Raw genomic sequence first — 16,716 nt, 5'->3', positions numbered from 1 at the left:
CCAACTAGTGTTGAAGTATAACGGGCACAACAAGATCAGACCAGGAAAAGTCAAAGTGAAATGGGTAGGACCATGCAAGATTTGTGAAGTTGGTGATAATGGAGCAGTAAAATTATGGACATTCGATGGGAAGTGCGTGCCTGATGCAGTGAATGGGTTGAAGTTGAAAATCTATCATGAATGTCCCTTTGCCAACAAATAACTGAAAGAGAACGAATAAGGTATATATGTAAAATAAATAATTGTAAATAATGTATAAGTAAAGCATATTAAAATTTTCATAGTATGACTATAGAGGAGAAAGCAAATACTAAAGAGAAAACCATAACATGCTGATTGGGCCGCACTGTTGGCGAAAAGGATGTACGAATTTATGACACTGCAGCATAAGACGTTCTACATACCACACTATGCAATTGGGCTATTCTTGGAGGCAACGACGTGGATGATTCCCCATGACACGTTGGAGGCCAAGCCAGGACCACTCGCGCCACGCGAACCCCCTATCATGTGGTGGAGGCATTTCAACACACTTAGGAGTAAGACCACGGCGGGACAGAAACGACCTTAGACCGGATGGAGGAGATACAGATAGTGGTCTCTAGGAGACTTCTTCAGATGAGAGTGAGACCGACGAGGAGGATGAAGAAGAGGAGGTGGAAGTGATTACGGCCACACCATTAAGATTTCCGCGACCTATACTCTCGGTGACTATACACTTGGTTCTAGTAGGTACACAACATTCCAGGGTTTGGTTAGTTCAGACCGCCAGTGGTGATGACTCCGGTTGCAGTTGCAATTCAGCCAGATATAGAGGCACTACCCATTCCAAAGGCAGAAATCATCGAGGGGACAGAGTTACATCCGTCATCAATGACGATGGCAGTTCTAGAGGTGTTGCCAGCCGTACCTGAGGCAGGGGCAGATCTACTTATTTCGGATGAGGAGATGGACACTCAAGAGGGAGTGATGGAGATGCTGGTAGACGAGGGGTTGAGGACGACCAATGTTCACTTGGATGTAGTGGGTTCAGATGCAGTGGTTACGATGGATGCAACATTGCTAGCATCCCCTATGGAGCCAGGCAGAGAGAGTAGAGTTCAGAGGTTGAGCTCATACTCGAGTACGAGGTTTAACCGTATGCCAACACCACGAGTGATAGACATTCTTACACTTGCGCGAGAGGTAGCTTCGGAAGAAGATCATCTATAGACACAGGTGGAGGAGAGTCAACTGACACAGATTGATGGGCTACCACCTAGCACCGTTGAGCAGATGGCGGAAGCAGTGGAGATGGCCATGGGTGGCCAACAGCAGCCTCCAGCGGCGTCAGAAACAGCGACGAGAGAGGTTGTGGAGACATTTTTTACTGATGTAGCGACTTTAGCGACTCAAGCTCACCAAGTGGTGGCCTCTGCAGAGATACAGGCCGTGGACTCAGTGGTGAAGGAGTTGGAGAACGGTATATCATTTATGAGGGTGGGTTGTCCAACATCCTTTACAGTTTGTTTTGAGGAGCGTGGATGTCCAAGAGTGGAGATTGCGGAGATGCGCTAGGATTGGGCCTCTATGAGAGAGACAGGTATAGAGACCTGCATATAGGCTCTGACTCGGGAGATAGTTAGAATACACAAGGATGTTTATTATACCCTTAGGAGGAGCCAGGCAAACCGGGTAGTGGCAAAAAGGGCTCGAGTGGAGTCAGCGACCACGGTAAGAAGAATGAAGGCAGCCTGGGAGTCGGAGAGAGCAGCCTGGGAATTCGAGAGGGCAGCATTATTAGCTCGGCAAAGCCAACTACAGAAGATGCCAGCAGAGAAGGAACGGTTGGCAAAAAAGGAGCAAGTCGCAGAGGGGAAGGAGAAAGAGCTTGGAGAGATTGTTGGAATGATGCAGTCAACATTGGAGCTTCAGATGGAGGCTGAAGCAGATTTAATAGTACGGACAACGCAAGTGCATAAGCTACGAGTAGAGCTGAATGGGCTTAGAGCACTGACGGTTATTACACCAGGGACACATCCCTCTTCTTAGTGTCAAAATCTTGATGTAATTATTTGTTTTGGTTGTAATTTGAGTTTTGTTGTTTTGTTGTCTGGAGACAATTTTACTTTTTGGGGGGGATGATGTTGGTAAATTCTATATTGGAGCCGACGGGTAGAATTGTATCCGAAAGAGCGCGTGACAGTTGAGTCACCCCGTCGGGAAAGTATATGTACACCGTCCAAAGGGAACTATTGAGACATCATCATAATCATTATCATTGTAGCATTGTACTTGGAGTGCATATTGCGTATATGAATAAAGTATATGTTCTATGTTATATCTTACTGTACTACATGCGATAAGTATCCGTTTACCTTGTATGGTAAACAGGAACCTGGCAGCCGAACAAAAACTGATGACAGGTGTTCTACAATAGATAAGACTTCCTTGAGGACGAAGTAGAGAGAGAGCTAAGATGTTTCTGTTGGTTCTCATAAATCTCAAGTCGACGATAGAACCCGAGATGGTGATAGGTACAGGGATGTAGATCGGGTTCGAGTTGAGGATCGTGGTGGATTAGCTGACATAGCTGACATAGTTGACATACATACTAGCACTCTTGATAGGTTGCAGAGGCCCACGTTTTTGTGACCTGAGGTGGATGCAGTCAGTATTGAGACTGAGGCCACTCCTTTTGTTGATGACGTGGTGGCACACTTTACGAAGTGGGATGCTTTACCACAAGCTATTAAAGATCATTTGAATTTTGATATGTTCCTAACTCAAAAATGAGAGCATTTTAGAGCGAGGTCGACACCTTAGAGACAACGATCTTGACAGATTAAGTTACAACAAGTTGCTAGTAAGATGATGTTGGAGCACTTTGATGGTACCGGCAGAGTTACAGCTTGAGCTTGGATTCATAAGCTCGACACATTTTGGCTTTGTGTCCTATATAAGTAGTGGACGCTATTAGATTTGGAGTGTTGCATGTGGATGGAATTGCCGATGACTGGTGGTATCATGGGTTAGTTTCTTTGCAACATGATCAAATCATTTCCTATCAGGAGTTCATGGATGGCTTGATTGAGAGATTTGATAGAAAGGATTCGGAGGTGTACTTCCGTGAGTTGGCTCAGTTGAAGTGGTTTGGTGGATTGGAGAGTTGCATCAGTGAGTTCCAGAAGCTTTTAGTCATGGTTTATGATATTCCGGAGCGCAGACGAGTGATGTTATTTATGGAGGGATTTGCTAAGCCACTACATGCATGGGTGAAGTCATTGGACCCATCTTCTCTTCAAGCAACGATGAGGAAGGTACGAGACTTGGAGTCCTCTTCTCGAAGCAAGGTTGCTTCAAAATCTTCTGCTCTTCTGCCCAATGATGAGCCCCCACTAGTTGTTGAGGACAAGGGTAAGTCAGTGGAGAGGTCTGATGATATTTCTAGAGAGGATTGAGTAGGCATTAGCTTTGCTATTGGTGCAAGGGGCCTTTATCTAAAGGTCATACTTGTTGGTTGAGGTTGAAGGGAGCAGTGAATCGTGGTATGTGGGTTTACACTATTGTGATTGAGGATGAGTCATCACAGTAGCATGAGGATGTCGATGAAGACATTCATACTGATGATAGAGTTTATACACTGATGAGTATTTATAGTTTGGTATTCAACTCACATGTTTAGGATTTGCATCAGGTATAGAGTTGGTCTGAGCCTAAGGTGGATTGTCTGTAGGATGAGTGGGTAGGTATAGTGAAAGAGTGTGTTGAGATCTCCTATGGATTTGTCTATTAGTAATGTTTTGACTTTTACATCAAGAGCACAAATATTTGGTGCTATGTTATAGGTCATGTTATTGGGTTTGATGATGGTATTGGCATTCAGTTGGTTCAGTGAGGACACAGACATCATTTGCTTCTTATGAGATCCCAGTGGGGTTTTGGTATGATGCTAGATTGCTTGAGGACAAGCAATTTTGGTGAGGGAGGACTGTAATGTCCCCATATTTGGGAAGTCTGTGCAGTTGATGGAGTTAACTCATCATAGCGACCCTTGTGAGCTGATAGGGTGTTTTGGGGGCCCCAGTAAGTCTATTTTTGGTAGTTGCTATTTTTGGCAGTGCGGTTGGTGGCTTTGGCAATTGGTCGTCACCTGCAGTAAATAAGGTTGATAATTGCATGAGCTCTTATTTATTCATTAATTATTAAGTTGCATTATTATAATAATATTTATGTTATTATAATAATGACATTAAGAGATATTTCTAAAAAGTGTGTTGGAAAGTTTCAAGTGTTGAGTTCTTTTGGGAAACTTCCACAATTTCTGAAGTGGAGCTTTTTAGGAAACTTTGGCCAACAAAGGATTATAAATAAGAGCGCATTTCATTGGGAAAAGCACGCTTGAATTTTTTTTGTTGTTGCCTTTGTGGCTTTTTCTTGAGGTTGTTCTTATGCCCTTGTTGAAGCAAAAGGGTTTGAAGTTGACCGTTCTTCCATAGCTGATTTTTTAATTAACTCATTATTATTTCAAATTTGGCTGAGGGTTTCTGTGAAACTTTCGAGAATTGCTTTGAGTACTGTTGCAATTGGTTGCTGAGGTATAACTAATTGCAAGATCTCTTACTGTTCTACTGGGCCTTGGTGATTGGGTTTTGAAGACATTGATTGATTTGTGGAGGAAGCCGAAAAGTCTCTTTACATTCTGAGAGATTGCAAATTGATGTTCAAAATTGACTAAGAAATATGTTGTTGCTTTCCATTGATGGCATCAGGTATTCTTGTTTGTATGTGTCAATTGCTACAGGGTTGGGCGGCGTTTTATATTGAGTCTGCAATTAATAACAAGTTGTGAGGGGTCTTCTTATCTGCCACGGGTGAATTTGCAAGACAAGCGTTCGACATTGGGTACCTACAATCTACATATTGGATGTGCGATTTGCCTATTTTGAATAGCATCCAGTACTACCACCTGCAATTTGACTTCAAGGAAAGAATGTTGCATACTTGGTGTTAACGTGGAGCAAAGAGGTCGATAAATATTTATTTCGAAATTGTATTCAGCAAATTTAAAGATCAAACTGAGAATGCTCCCCAACATTATGCACAAACCCACGAAGGCAATGGAGAAACCAAACCAATAAAAAATGGCCATGAGACTGAAAGGATGAGCACCAAACTCAGCAAAAATGACATTGTGAGGAGTGAACGTGTGACATCTGATGATGGGCCTCAAGAGCAAAGCTTGAATCTGCTCAATCGATGTCCAATCTGAGCTAAGAAGAGAAGGGCCCCAAACCATAGATCCATAAAGAACAGTCGGCCGTACAAGAGAGTCTAAGAGAGATAGCTTGGACAAGGTATCTTGGAAGTGATGTCTAAAACACTGTTTCTCAAGCAAAGCAAGAGAACCCATACCCTTATTAACTCTAGGCTGAATAGCTGGTCTCATATTGAAATGCGGACTGGAAAATGTAACCCCCAGATATGTGTAGGATGAAGTGATCTTAATCTCTTGACCCTGAAAAATGAAGTGAAGATGAGAAGTCTTTAAGCAATTAAAGACCATGACTCGAGTCTTACCTAAGTTGACCACAAACTATCACTGATCACAAAAGGAAGCCAAGCCATCAAGAAGTCTCTGTAACCTCTTTGAAAAGGAAGCAAGGACAACCACATCATCCACAAAAAGAAGGATTGAGATCAAAATTTGATGAAGATAACATCCATCCCCAGAGAGCGAAGACTTCAGGAGGAAGTCCTCAAGCTCATCAATATATAACCCAAACAAAGTAGGAGAGAGAGGACATCCCTGCTTAACCCCAATGGTGCTATGGATCGGATCTGAGAAGCCCTCAGGAGTCCTGAATTTGCCAACCACAATCTCATACAGTCTCGTAATAGCGGTACGTAACATCTCAGAAATACCAATCTCCCTAAGTCTCTCAAATAGAGCCACCCTAGGAACAGAATCAAAAGCTTTGCGAAAATCAACAAAACAACAATAGACCTTCTTTGATCTATGTTTGGCCTCCTCAATAATAACCCGTAGGGTGAAGATGTGATCCATAGCTTGATAATCTGCTCGAAAACCAGCCTGCCCTCTATCCCTACAACCTTTCGTGTCTATCTCCATAGATAGCATAGCATTACGGGCTGTCCCATACAGTTTGACAAAAGTGTGCCCAATCATGATGGTTCTATAGTTCCTTGGATCAGAGACAGGGCCGGTTTTGTGAGTGGGATAAATCAAATGCTTGGACCAGGAATTTGGAAACCCAGTGTGAATCACTCTATTGAAAATAATAGAGAGATAGGGGCCCAAAACTGAGGCACTGAACTTGAAAAGCTCATCCTGGAAACCCTTCTCATTAGCAACGCTACTACACTTCATGGATCTGATTGCCTCATAAATGTGGGAAGGGGTGAAAAGGCGGGCGAATGGAGGTGAAGAGGAATGGATGGTAGAAATCTTTATTAATTAACTTAGTTGTGATAATTAATTTGCTATTATAAATGATGATTAAATTATTATTATTCTGGTTGGTGATAATGAAATTGTTATTAACAAATTATTATTATTACTTTAATTGATTATAGTGAAATTACCATAATAACAAACTATTATATTATTTATTATATAATTCATTGCAATGATGAATTAGTCTATTTAGATCTTTAGCTTGAATAATTGATCTAGTTTTGATAAATAAAGATTAACTATTATAAAAAGTGGATTTATTATTTATTCGTTCCACAATTAACATTTAGAGTTTTGGAAAAGAACCATAATTATTTTATCAAACAATTATTTACCTTGTTTCTTGGGGGTCATTACAAACAACTTGTAGTCAGTTGCACTCCTTGCTATTGCTAGTTTCATTGTGTTTTTCCTTTCCCCTCGTTTCTTCCTTTCCTCTATCTTAGCTTACATTGAGTTTAGAGGGTTTGTTTCACAATCCTCACTTCCAAAATACCAGGAGTTTTCCAAAGACCCAACTTGTCATCACTAGGATGCTCCTCATAATCTGAATCATTACTATTATCACCACTCTTAGACATAGCATATATAGAACTATCTAGATTTATGATTGATGAGATTTGAATATCTTATTTAGAGATTCCTCGTTTGCCTTCCTTTTTTCAAAAGCTGAGAGGGGAATTCTCTCATTTGATAGCCTACCATCAAACTCGTATTCTTCTAAAGGTTTGAAAACTTTGTCATTCCACCCCAAGACATCCACTGGCATACTGCTATCCACCATCTCCTGAGAATAACTTGTCGGCTGTTCCTCACCAAACCCAATCCCTTATCCATCGTCTAGATTTGGCTCCCCTGGTAACTCCAGGACCAATGAGTTGCTGATTAACATCCTAATGCGGTTGTTTTCCTTGAGTTGAGTCACAAACAAACTCCAAGTCTACCTTATTAATCAGTCTTCATCCGTTGTCCACCAAAAATGGAGTTCCTGCAACTACCTGAGTTGATAAACATGTTCTATCACATCCATCCTCTCTTTCCATTGAGAATAATTTTTTTGTGCTATCTCCTTTCTCAACACTTCATCCCATTCTTGCATTTGTCTGTCTGTTTGCTTAAAGCTTTTTGTTTCGAACCAATCCTCCCATAGACTACTTCTATTCAACAAAGTATTATTCTTCTCTTTTGTTATCTTCAAAATTTTATCTGCTAATCTCTCACAATCCAAGCCCTTAACTTTATCCCCTTTTCCAATGTCCTGTTGATCCTGTTTTTGTGATTTAGATTCCCCTTTATCCACCACAAGCGATTACCTCCAATCTCCTTTCTCAACCCTAGAACAATATAGTTAGGTAACGATTTCCCTTCTTGCCATAATACCAAGATTCTCGGACATATCGAAAAATCTCTCTCATCCACAACCTCTTCTACCTTATCAAAGGAACCAATCTTATCCACAATCCTCTATAGGGTTTCTGAGTCCATTATTGTTGAGGTAAATTGTGTGACATAGTTCAAATGGGAAACTCCTTTTCCACATAGGGGTTGAGGTTTGGAACCCAGTTGATAAGATAGATCTTTTTCCCATTAATTAAATTGGGTCCACTATTCATAATCCATCCCTTGTCTTGCTTTGAAGGACATGTCACCAGGAAACAATGATTCACCAAAGTTTTCAGCGAACACTCTTTCGTCCACTTTTCCTGGTATCAACTTCAAATTTTATTCAAAGATGGCCAAGATCCAGTCCATTTCATTGAAAAGGCTCTATACACCCAAAAAGACAGCGACTCATTCCAATAGCTATTATTTATAAGGACAGAGGTAGCCCTAACACGGGTTATTTGCTCACATACCTCTCGATTAGCATCCTTTCCCTTCTTCGAAATCTTTGTGCACCAAAACTTGTGTTTAATCTGTTTAAAGTTGAATGCTGGACCACTGTCATACCACGAAAGTCCTCTTCTACTCCTTTCCTGGAATCTTCCATGCATTGTTAGGATTAGACTGTGCTTCAAAATGGAAGCCGAACGATTTACTTATATCGAGTGGCCAGCCCTCAAAGGCCTGATTCAAATTTTGCAGTCCCTGATGCTTCTGGAAAACAGACCATCCCAATCTCTGCAAGTCTGCCCAACTCGACCATTGCAGACCTCTTCCCGGCCGTTGCATCTTGCCTTTAACGTATAATTTGTTATATAACTATTGATAGTCAGTAATAATTTTAATTTTAAAAACTACTTCATAATATTAAATATATAATATAGGGGTTCTTGGTCCTTTTATATCAGAGTGCCATCTATAATAGTGCATATTATGATAATAATATATTTTTGAAGCTAGTATTTAACATTAATTATATACTTGTTCACATTAGAATCCACGGGGCAGGGCATGTATAGAGCTTGGGTCATATCAAAGCTGCAATTTAGAGAAAATTCATCAGCTGCTTTGACTTTATCACATGATCCTCACTATTTAGGATGATTGAGGCCCCTATCAAATCAGTTGGTGACCGCCGTTGCGGTTCCTACTCCTTTGCTTAGTGTTTTCTAGAGATGGAACAGAAAACTAAGGGACCAAATAACAAGCTTTATCGACATTGATTCAACACTGACTTTGATTTTGTCTTGTAATCGGCCCTATTTCTGAGTGATTCAGTAATTTCATGAGATCTTCTAGGGTTTCATGGGTTTTTGTGGCAATTTTTCATTTTTACCACTTTTTACCGATTTTAATAGGATTTGAAAACAAAAAAGTCATTGAAAAATTTGAGTGAATGATTAAGCAATAAATTTTCATGAATTGGGATTTTTTTTTGGGGAAACAATTGGCTGGGTCACGATTTATAATTAATTGGGTATATTGCAATTTTGTGCAGATCATTGCTTCTCTCTGGACATTACAATATTCAGTGAATATCAAGCAATGTTCTGTTATGAAATATTTTATCTTATGTGAATGACAGTAGCAACATATTTGTTTTCATTATTCAAACTGAATAGTAATACTAACTATATTATGTGATTTTTGGATTAGGAGATATTTTATGGATATATTGAAATTTGTACATCAAACTTCAATATATATGTAGAACTAATATTGCCTCTATGAATGCTTTCTTGATCTGTTGGACAGGTACAAAATCTTCGGGAAGGCCTTAGAGAGAGTACAAAATGACAGTCAGGTGAATAGATGGTTTATTTGTTCTTGTTTTACAGAAGTCTTTGGTTGGTTTATTATATTTTTGAATATGGTAGTATGACATTTTGTTGACTATCTTGTTATCAGGTTAAAGTTCGAATAGGATCTCCTATCACTGGGTATGGCCATGAAAGTAGGAATCGTGCTGCACGCCAACGGATTCCTAATCGAAAATGGACTGATGAAGATGGAGTTGAACGTGTTGAGGTAAACACTTATTTCAGATGATGTAACTATAGCTTAACATGACATTAAATCTTCTGATGAATAACTTAAAAGTTCTGAGTTTGATTGCCAGTTTGGAAGCAATTTCATCTCTTTAAAAACGTACTAAACAAAAAGCTTGTGTCTTGATAAATGTGATTTTGCCGTGTTAGGTAGTGATTAATATGATAAGCAATTAAAATTTGAAGTAAGAAAAATAACAATTCATTTCTCTGGTCTTATGCCATGTTTACCACCTATAGACCAGTTGAATAAAATTACTGTTTTTAAAGTAATAAGCCATCTTGATGTATGTTCATAGTTGTATCACACCTGGTAACCAGAATATTAAAGGATAAAGAAGATTCTGTTAACTGTTAGTTGTTAACAGAATAATGCATTGACCTTATGGATATTTAGTCTTGGATCCTTTTCCTTCAAGTAGGCAATCTTATCTTTTACAGTTATGGACATCTTCAAATACCATGTTGTAAGTAGATTTGTCAATTCATCATTTCAATAAAAAGCTGAAAAGTAACTCGCTGTAGTGGTTGCGAACCTCACATCAGAAAGTTTGGGTTCATGTGAAAACAAGATGATCTAGGTAAAGATAATATTTTAGGAACAAGCCTAGTGAGCACGCTTGTGAGACCAAAGGGGGAGTTTTACTTATATCAAAGTAGAAAAACCTACAAATTTAAAAACAAAGCCACTTTATCTCATATCATTTTCAAGGGTAGACACTAAAACTTCACTTACTATAGAGTAGCTCAATATTCACCATTATATATATATATCTATTGTTGGTTTACTATGGGAAATCATGAAACAAATAATATTTACCAAGATGTTCAATGTTAACAAAGGTGGGAAAATATCTTAATGAGATTTATAAGTGATTTATCTGATAAGATCAACACAAAGAAAGTGGATGACAACTAAAATAATCTAGAGTATTCCTAAATTTATCCAACTACTTAATTGACCATTATAAACTTATATTGAAATATTGCTTTAATACCTACCCTTTATGGTCAATCTACTAACTATGCCAAGTTCATCTTGGACTTCATAATTCTTTCAGGACTCAAGGACTTGGGAAGAATGTCTAGTATATGGTCCTTTGTTGGATAATATTGAAACATCACTAATTCATCTTCTACGGGTTGCCGAATGAAATCCATAGGCAATATAAACAATTTTTTAAATAAGAAAAAAGTTGAAGTCCATAGCTAAATGAATGTGTTATCTTTATGAATATCTAAGGTCCTCAGAGAGGTTAATAAGAATGTATCATCATGTTCTAGAGGAATGGTTTTGTGAAATACAAAGGTGGGGCTCATTTTAGGCTAGAAAAACTAGATTATAGATGAACGCGCAATTTTTATGCTTTAAAATTAGAAAATAGAATCACAATGACATCTCAACTTAATAGTTTGGTGTTAAGTTTTAGCTTAGAAATCAATGGTGATAAACAACAATAAGGAGCAAAAACTGAACCAATAAACACCAAAATATCCTAGGAAAACCCTTTGAAAATGAAGGGAAAAACCCAGCCACACTACAAAAATATATCTTAATTGATAATGAAATGTTCAAGTCTGCAATATCCTTTGCTTGATGCAAATATGTAACAATAAGAGAGACTTCACATTATAACCGAAGGTGTCTTGAGATTCCCATAACTCCTATAATTAATTATAACTCTTCAGATATTCATGCCTCAATGCATGTGAATGACACATAATATTTACATTTAATATTACAAATTGAACTTAAGTGACCTTTTCAGCTGAAGATGACAATAACGTTAATAATGTCCATATTTCCAGAGATGATGATCTCTATCGCAGCTACCATCTTCAACACTCCCTCTTAGCCAAAGAGAGATCTTTAGTTGAACAATCATACAAGACTACAACCAAAATGTCAATGATAAGATCTCATCCCATATATCCTATAAGATTCACGAAAAACCTGTGACAATTTCTCCTATTAATGGAATCACTTAACATGAAAACCTGTAACAAGTGCTCTTTATTCATGGAATCACTCAACATGAAAACCTGTAACAAATACTCATATTCATGGAATCACTCAACATGAAAACCTGTAAGAATTACTCATATTCATGGAATCACTCAACATGAAAAGATTTGCAAGACTCGCAGCTAAGCCTTTATTCACAGACTCTCTCAATGTGAATTGTCATGGAATTTCTCAACATAACATCCAACTCCCATCACGGAATCTCTCAACGTGATGACATCATAGACTCTCTCAACATGATGTTCACTATCGCATAGTGAAAGAGTTATCATAGCTGATTCTTACAATCTTATTGTTGATTTCACATGAATAGAAATAGACATAACAAAGCAAGACTTAGTTCCATTTAAGTCTCAAATTCTACAAGTATTGCGAGCATTAAAAGCATATATGAAAATGAAGGGGATTCCATGAGCACTCCCTCTTAATTATGAAGCCTCCCTCTGAAGCAAAAGCTCTTTTTGAACTTCATATTTGAATGAAATAATGTATCTCTAATTCAATTCAGTAAACCACATCTCCATCGCATGATTCTTGTTGCATCCTACAACCAATAGAGATTAAATTGATCTATCATAAAGAGATATATAGAGATAAAATTCTAAAAATAAACACTATAGAATACTTATATATTTCACATGGGTTGAGACCATAATCTCTCCATATTTGCCCTTCGATCCTTCGATAATAATCCATCATCAACACAACTTCTAAATTGTGAAGACAAAACACTGCTAATATCTAATAAAATCTGATTGATGAGTTCAAAGACGACACATAAGAATCCTCAATACTGAAGACAAATGACACCTTCTGGAATGCAAGGCTGCTCTCCTTATTGATATTGCATCAGTTCAATAACCCATATCTTGGAGGCTATGCTTATGTTTGAGTTGCATCCGCTATGTGTGTTAACGATGTTACTTGACGTAGATGCCCACCTCGACCCAAAGATGCCACTGCCTTGTGTGTTGATTTAATCAACTTATCAGTGCAATTTACCTAATTTGCAATCGTCCTCCAAGACCAACTTCATAGTTTCAAAGAGCTGCATCAATCTATAACTGTTTCAAAGAGCTCCAAGACCAACTTCATAGTTGACGTCGAAGTTGTCAATGTGTGATGGTGACGTCCCACACATTTGCATACACAGTCCTCCAATCTAATAGTCGCTTTGGCTTATGCCATGCATATGTCTTCCAAGGTGCGCCAATATCCGCAGAACTGTATTAGTTTCCTCCAAAAGTCCTTCCAAGCTGCCTTATATCTTCCCAAGAATCGTCGAGAGTTATGATGCTAAGATTATGCCACATCTATGCATGAGCCATGTGGACTTTTAAATCGAGGCCACTGTACGCAGGGAAAGAGGCACGATGCAAAAATGTCCAACTCCTGAAAGAAAACAAATCACAGAATACAATGAATACCAATGGACCATAGTTACCAAGAGAAGGAAGAAAATATGAGCTTGATGGTGAGAGGAAAGAAATGTTATTGCTAGAGCCGCTCGATGCCATTGACAAAGAAGAACGCAAGACGAAAATCAAAGAAGAAAATGAAAAAAGAAACGAAGATCATAGCCAAACAAGCTCACCAACGGTCACTGGCAAGATGTGACATTGCAATAACTTAGAAATCTCCACTAAAAATAAATAGATGAAAAACCAACCATGCCGTTGAATATTGTATGGTGGATAACAAAAAATTATCATAAGGCTCTTTGACTGGAAGCGTACACCGCTCACGATAGATAAGGAGGAAGATTTTGGTTATGTGGCATCATTTACACATCCAATGTCGGGGACAATATGCCCAAGCAATAGAACTTTGAGACACACGAAGATAAACATAAAAAACAAGACTCTAGTGATCATTGACTCATAATTAGACCATGAAACCAAGAGACCATGAAAAAATAGAGGCCTTCGCTCTTCGATTGGCAAAATGAGTATAGCAAAGATCACCATAGAATATACAATACATACATAGCTTGAGAGTCAACACTTCCATAGAAACACAAAGAGACGGAGAAAATAGATGATCCTCGACATAGCATCAATACGATACAATTACACATAAACATTGATCAATAAATTATAATAAATAATACCCAAATTGAGAGACATCGAGAAATAGCAAGATACAGAGGTACAAGATTAACACGTTAGAAAAAGTCTTGAGCCATAAACAAGCTCTGAAGATACTGAAATAAATCAAATCACAACCGAGACGTGAACCAGTTCATTTACCATAACTATATGAAACCATAGAAAAAATAGTGAATATAAGCAACATCGTATACACACAGTCTGATCAAGAAAACCTTCTTATACGTTGTTATCTAACCTGGGTATGATACGATGTTAAGTTTTAGCCTAGAAATCAATGGTGACAAACAGCAATAAGCAGGAGCAAAACTGAACCAATAAACACTAGAAATATCCTAGGAAAACCCTTCGAGAATGAAGGGAAAAACCCAGCCACACAACATCAATATATCTTTATTGATAATAAAATATTCGAGTGTGCAATATCCCTTGCTTGATGCAAATATATAACAATAGGAGAGACTCTTCACATTATAACCGAAGGTCTCTTGAGATTCCCATAACTCCTATAATTAATTATAACCCTATGGATATTCATGCCTCAATGCATGTGAATGACACATAATATTTACATTGAATATTACAAATTAAACTTAAGTGACCTTTTCAGCTGAAGATGACAATAACGGTAATAGCGTCCATATTTCCTGAGATAAAGATCTCTATCGCAGCTATCATCTTCAACATTTGGAACCCATATATAAAAGCAGCCATAGATAAAACCATAGGACCATTACCATTTATTTAACAGATAACAAAAGAACAATTTTCCAATGAAATAGAACACAACAAAAATTGATCTGGCTATGTACAGATTCCCCAACAGCAAATACCTAAACCATGGCAAGTGACTTATCTCAAGACTCTGCACAAGTTGCCTCAGGCTTAAATGATGCTGCTGAGAAAAGAAGGGTACAGTTTGCAGGAAAAACATTATGAAACCTTACCAAAGAAGAGTTTTTACGAAAAATGAGATGAACCAAAACCAATCTCCTAAACTATTGCTGCCTCAATTGACTCAACATAAATGAAACACAGATCTAAAAAATATTACCTAGATAAAAACCAAAGAACCAATGCAATTTATGTAACAGATAACAATAGAATTGTTTTCAAATGAAATAAAAAACTGCGAAAATGATCTGTCCGCATATAGATTTCCTACAAATAAAATCATTCAAACCATACCAATTGACTTACCTCAAGGTTCTGCATAAAATATTTTGTGCTGTCAATGATATTGCTGAGAAAAATGAGCAGGGTTTGTAAATTTTTTACAAAAAGAGATAAATTAAAACAATCCCCGTACAGATGCTGCTTGAATCTATATTCACAATAAACGAAAGCTATCACCATAGACAAAACCATGGAAACAATGTCATGTCATCTATTTAATAGATAACAAAGCTCAAGTGAAATATAATAGAACAAAAAATGATCTGTGTATAGATTCCCCCTTTCCCCACACTTTCCCCCACCCCACCTCCCCCCAAATAAATAAGATTACTGAAACCCTTGCAAGTGAGCAGGAGCCTTAGGCTTAAACCTCTTTGGCTACGAGCCAAGGATTGAAGGGTACCCATTCCTTCAAATTTACCCGGGGCACGAACTTGAGCTCATCCCTTATTTTGATGTCAGAGCTTTACACTTTGAAAAACTTTATATCTGGTGGGCTCATTAAGTTCATTTCAATTTCCATTCTGCCGAATTTGCCCGCGGAACAATCCCCACCTCATCCCTTATTTTGAGTTCAGAGCTTTGCACTTAACAAAACTTGATCCTTGGTAGGCTCATTCTTCGCTAGTACACCAAGAGCCCATTGACCCACTTCACATTTTCAATCACACTTTATCTCTGATTATAAATCACGAAAAAAAAACAAATAATCTTCTTAAACTGCACTTTCCTCAATCACAAAAAGTAAAAAATCTTCTTCTTAAATTTTACTTTCTTTAATAACTAGAACATGATCTTGTTAATCTGTGCTCTCCTTTTTTATTCATAAACATCCACAAAACTCTTCGAGAATATAAACTTCTAAAGGGTTTTTCTAATTGCTTAAAGTAGAAGATTTCTAAAATATCTTGGGAGTCCAAATCTGTTCATCAAAACCTTATGAAATCTGCATAAAATCTTATTTGGAAGACCATAAGTATATTTGAGCATAAAATGAAATGGTCAAATTTGGAAGACCATGAGTATATTTGAGCATTTTTAGTCATAAATGATGTAAAGATATGGAATGCAATCCAATGAGGGCAGGCCATAGAGGCAAAAAGTGGAAAAGATGCAAAAAATGCACAAAAGTAAATCTTCTATGTTAAATCTTAAGCCTCCTAGATACCTAGCAACCTTAGCAACTTCATCTTCCTCCCTACCTGACCTTATACTTAGTTTGTAGAATTCATCAGTGTAGGTTTTAACATCTCATTCCTTTTGCCTTATCCTTGAAATTTTGTATACATCTGAACTTGATTGTCTTTAGGAAGAAAATTACCTTTTAATTTGGCTACCATCCGATCCCAAGAAGTGATCTTGGCCTTCCTTCTCTTTCTTCTATCTGCTTCTTCATGGTCCCACCAATAGAAGTGCATGCCCCTTTAGCTTTTTCTTTGTCAATATGATCCTTTGATCATCAAGTATCTCTTCACCCTCAAAATATGTATCTGTTGCTGCTATCCAATCCAATAGCTC

At 37.9% G+C, this 16,716-nt stretch overlaps 1 protein-coding gene across 2 annotated transcripts in view; it reads left to right on the top strand.

The window, feature by feature from the left end:
- LOC149533942 (putative mitochondrial import inner membrane translocase subunit TIM21) overlaps positions 1-16,716 on the top strand; it is a 173,383-nt gene that overhangs the window by 98,255 nt on the left and 58,412 nt on the right. For both annotated transcript variants that reach the window (XM_089804299.1, XM_089804300.1), the window contains exons 6-7: positions 9,596-9,644; positions 9,749-9,868. In XM_089804299.1, the coding sequence (XP_089660425.1) occupies positions 9,596-9,644; positions 9,749-9,868 (169 nt within the window). The remainder of the gene's footprint in view (positions 1-9,595; positions 9,645-9,748; positions 9,869-16,716) is intronic.

This window comes from Cupressus sempervirens, chromosome 10 (assembly GCF_028749045.1).
Source record: "Cupressus sempervirens isolate cs-2001-9-10 chromosome 10, ASM2874904v1, whole genome shotgun sequence".
NCBI classification, from domain to species: domain Eukaryota; kingdom Viridiplantae; phylum Streptophyta; class Pinopsida; order Cupressales; family Cupressaceae; genus Cupressus; species Cupressus sempervirens.
Note: the sequence above shows the minus strand (reverse complement) of the source record. Positions and strands in the feature narration are given on the sequence as shown.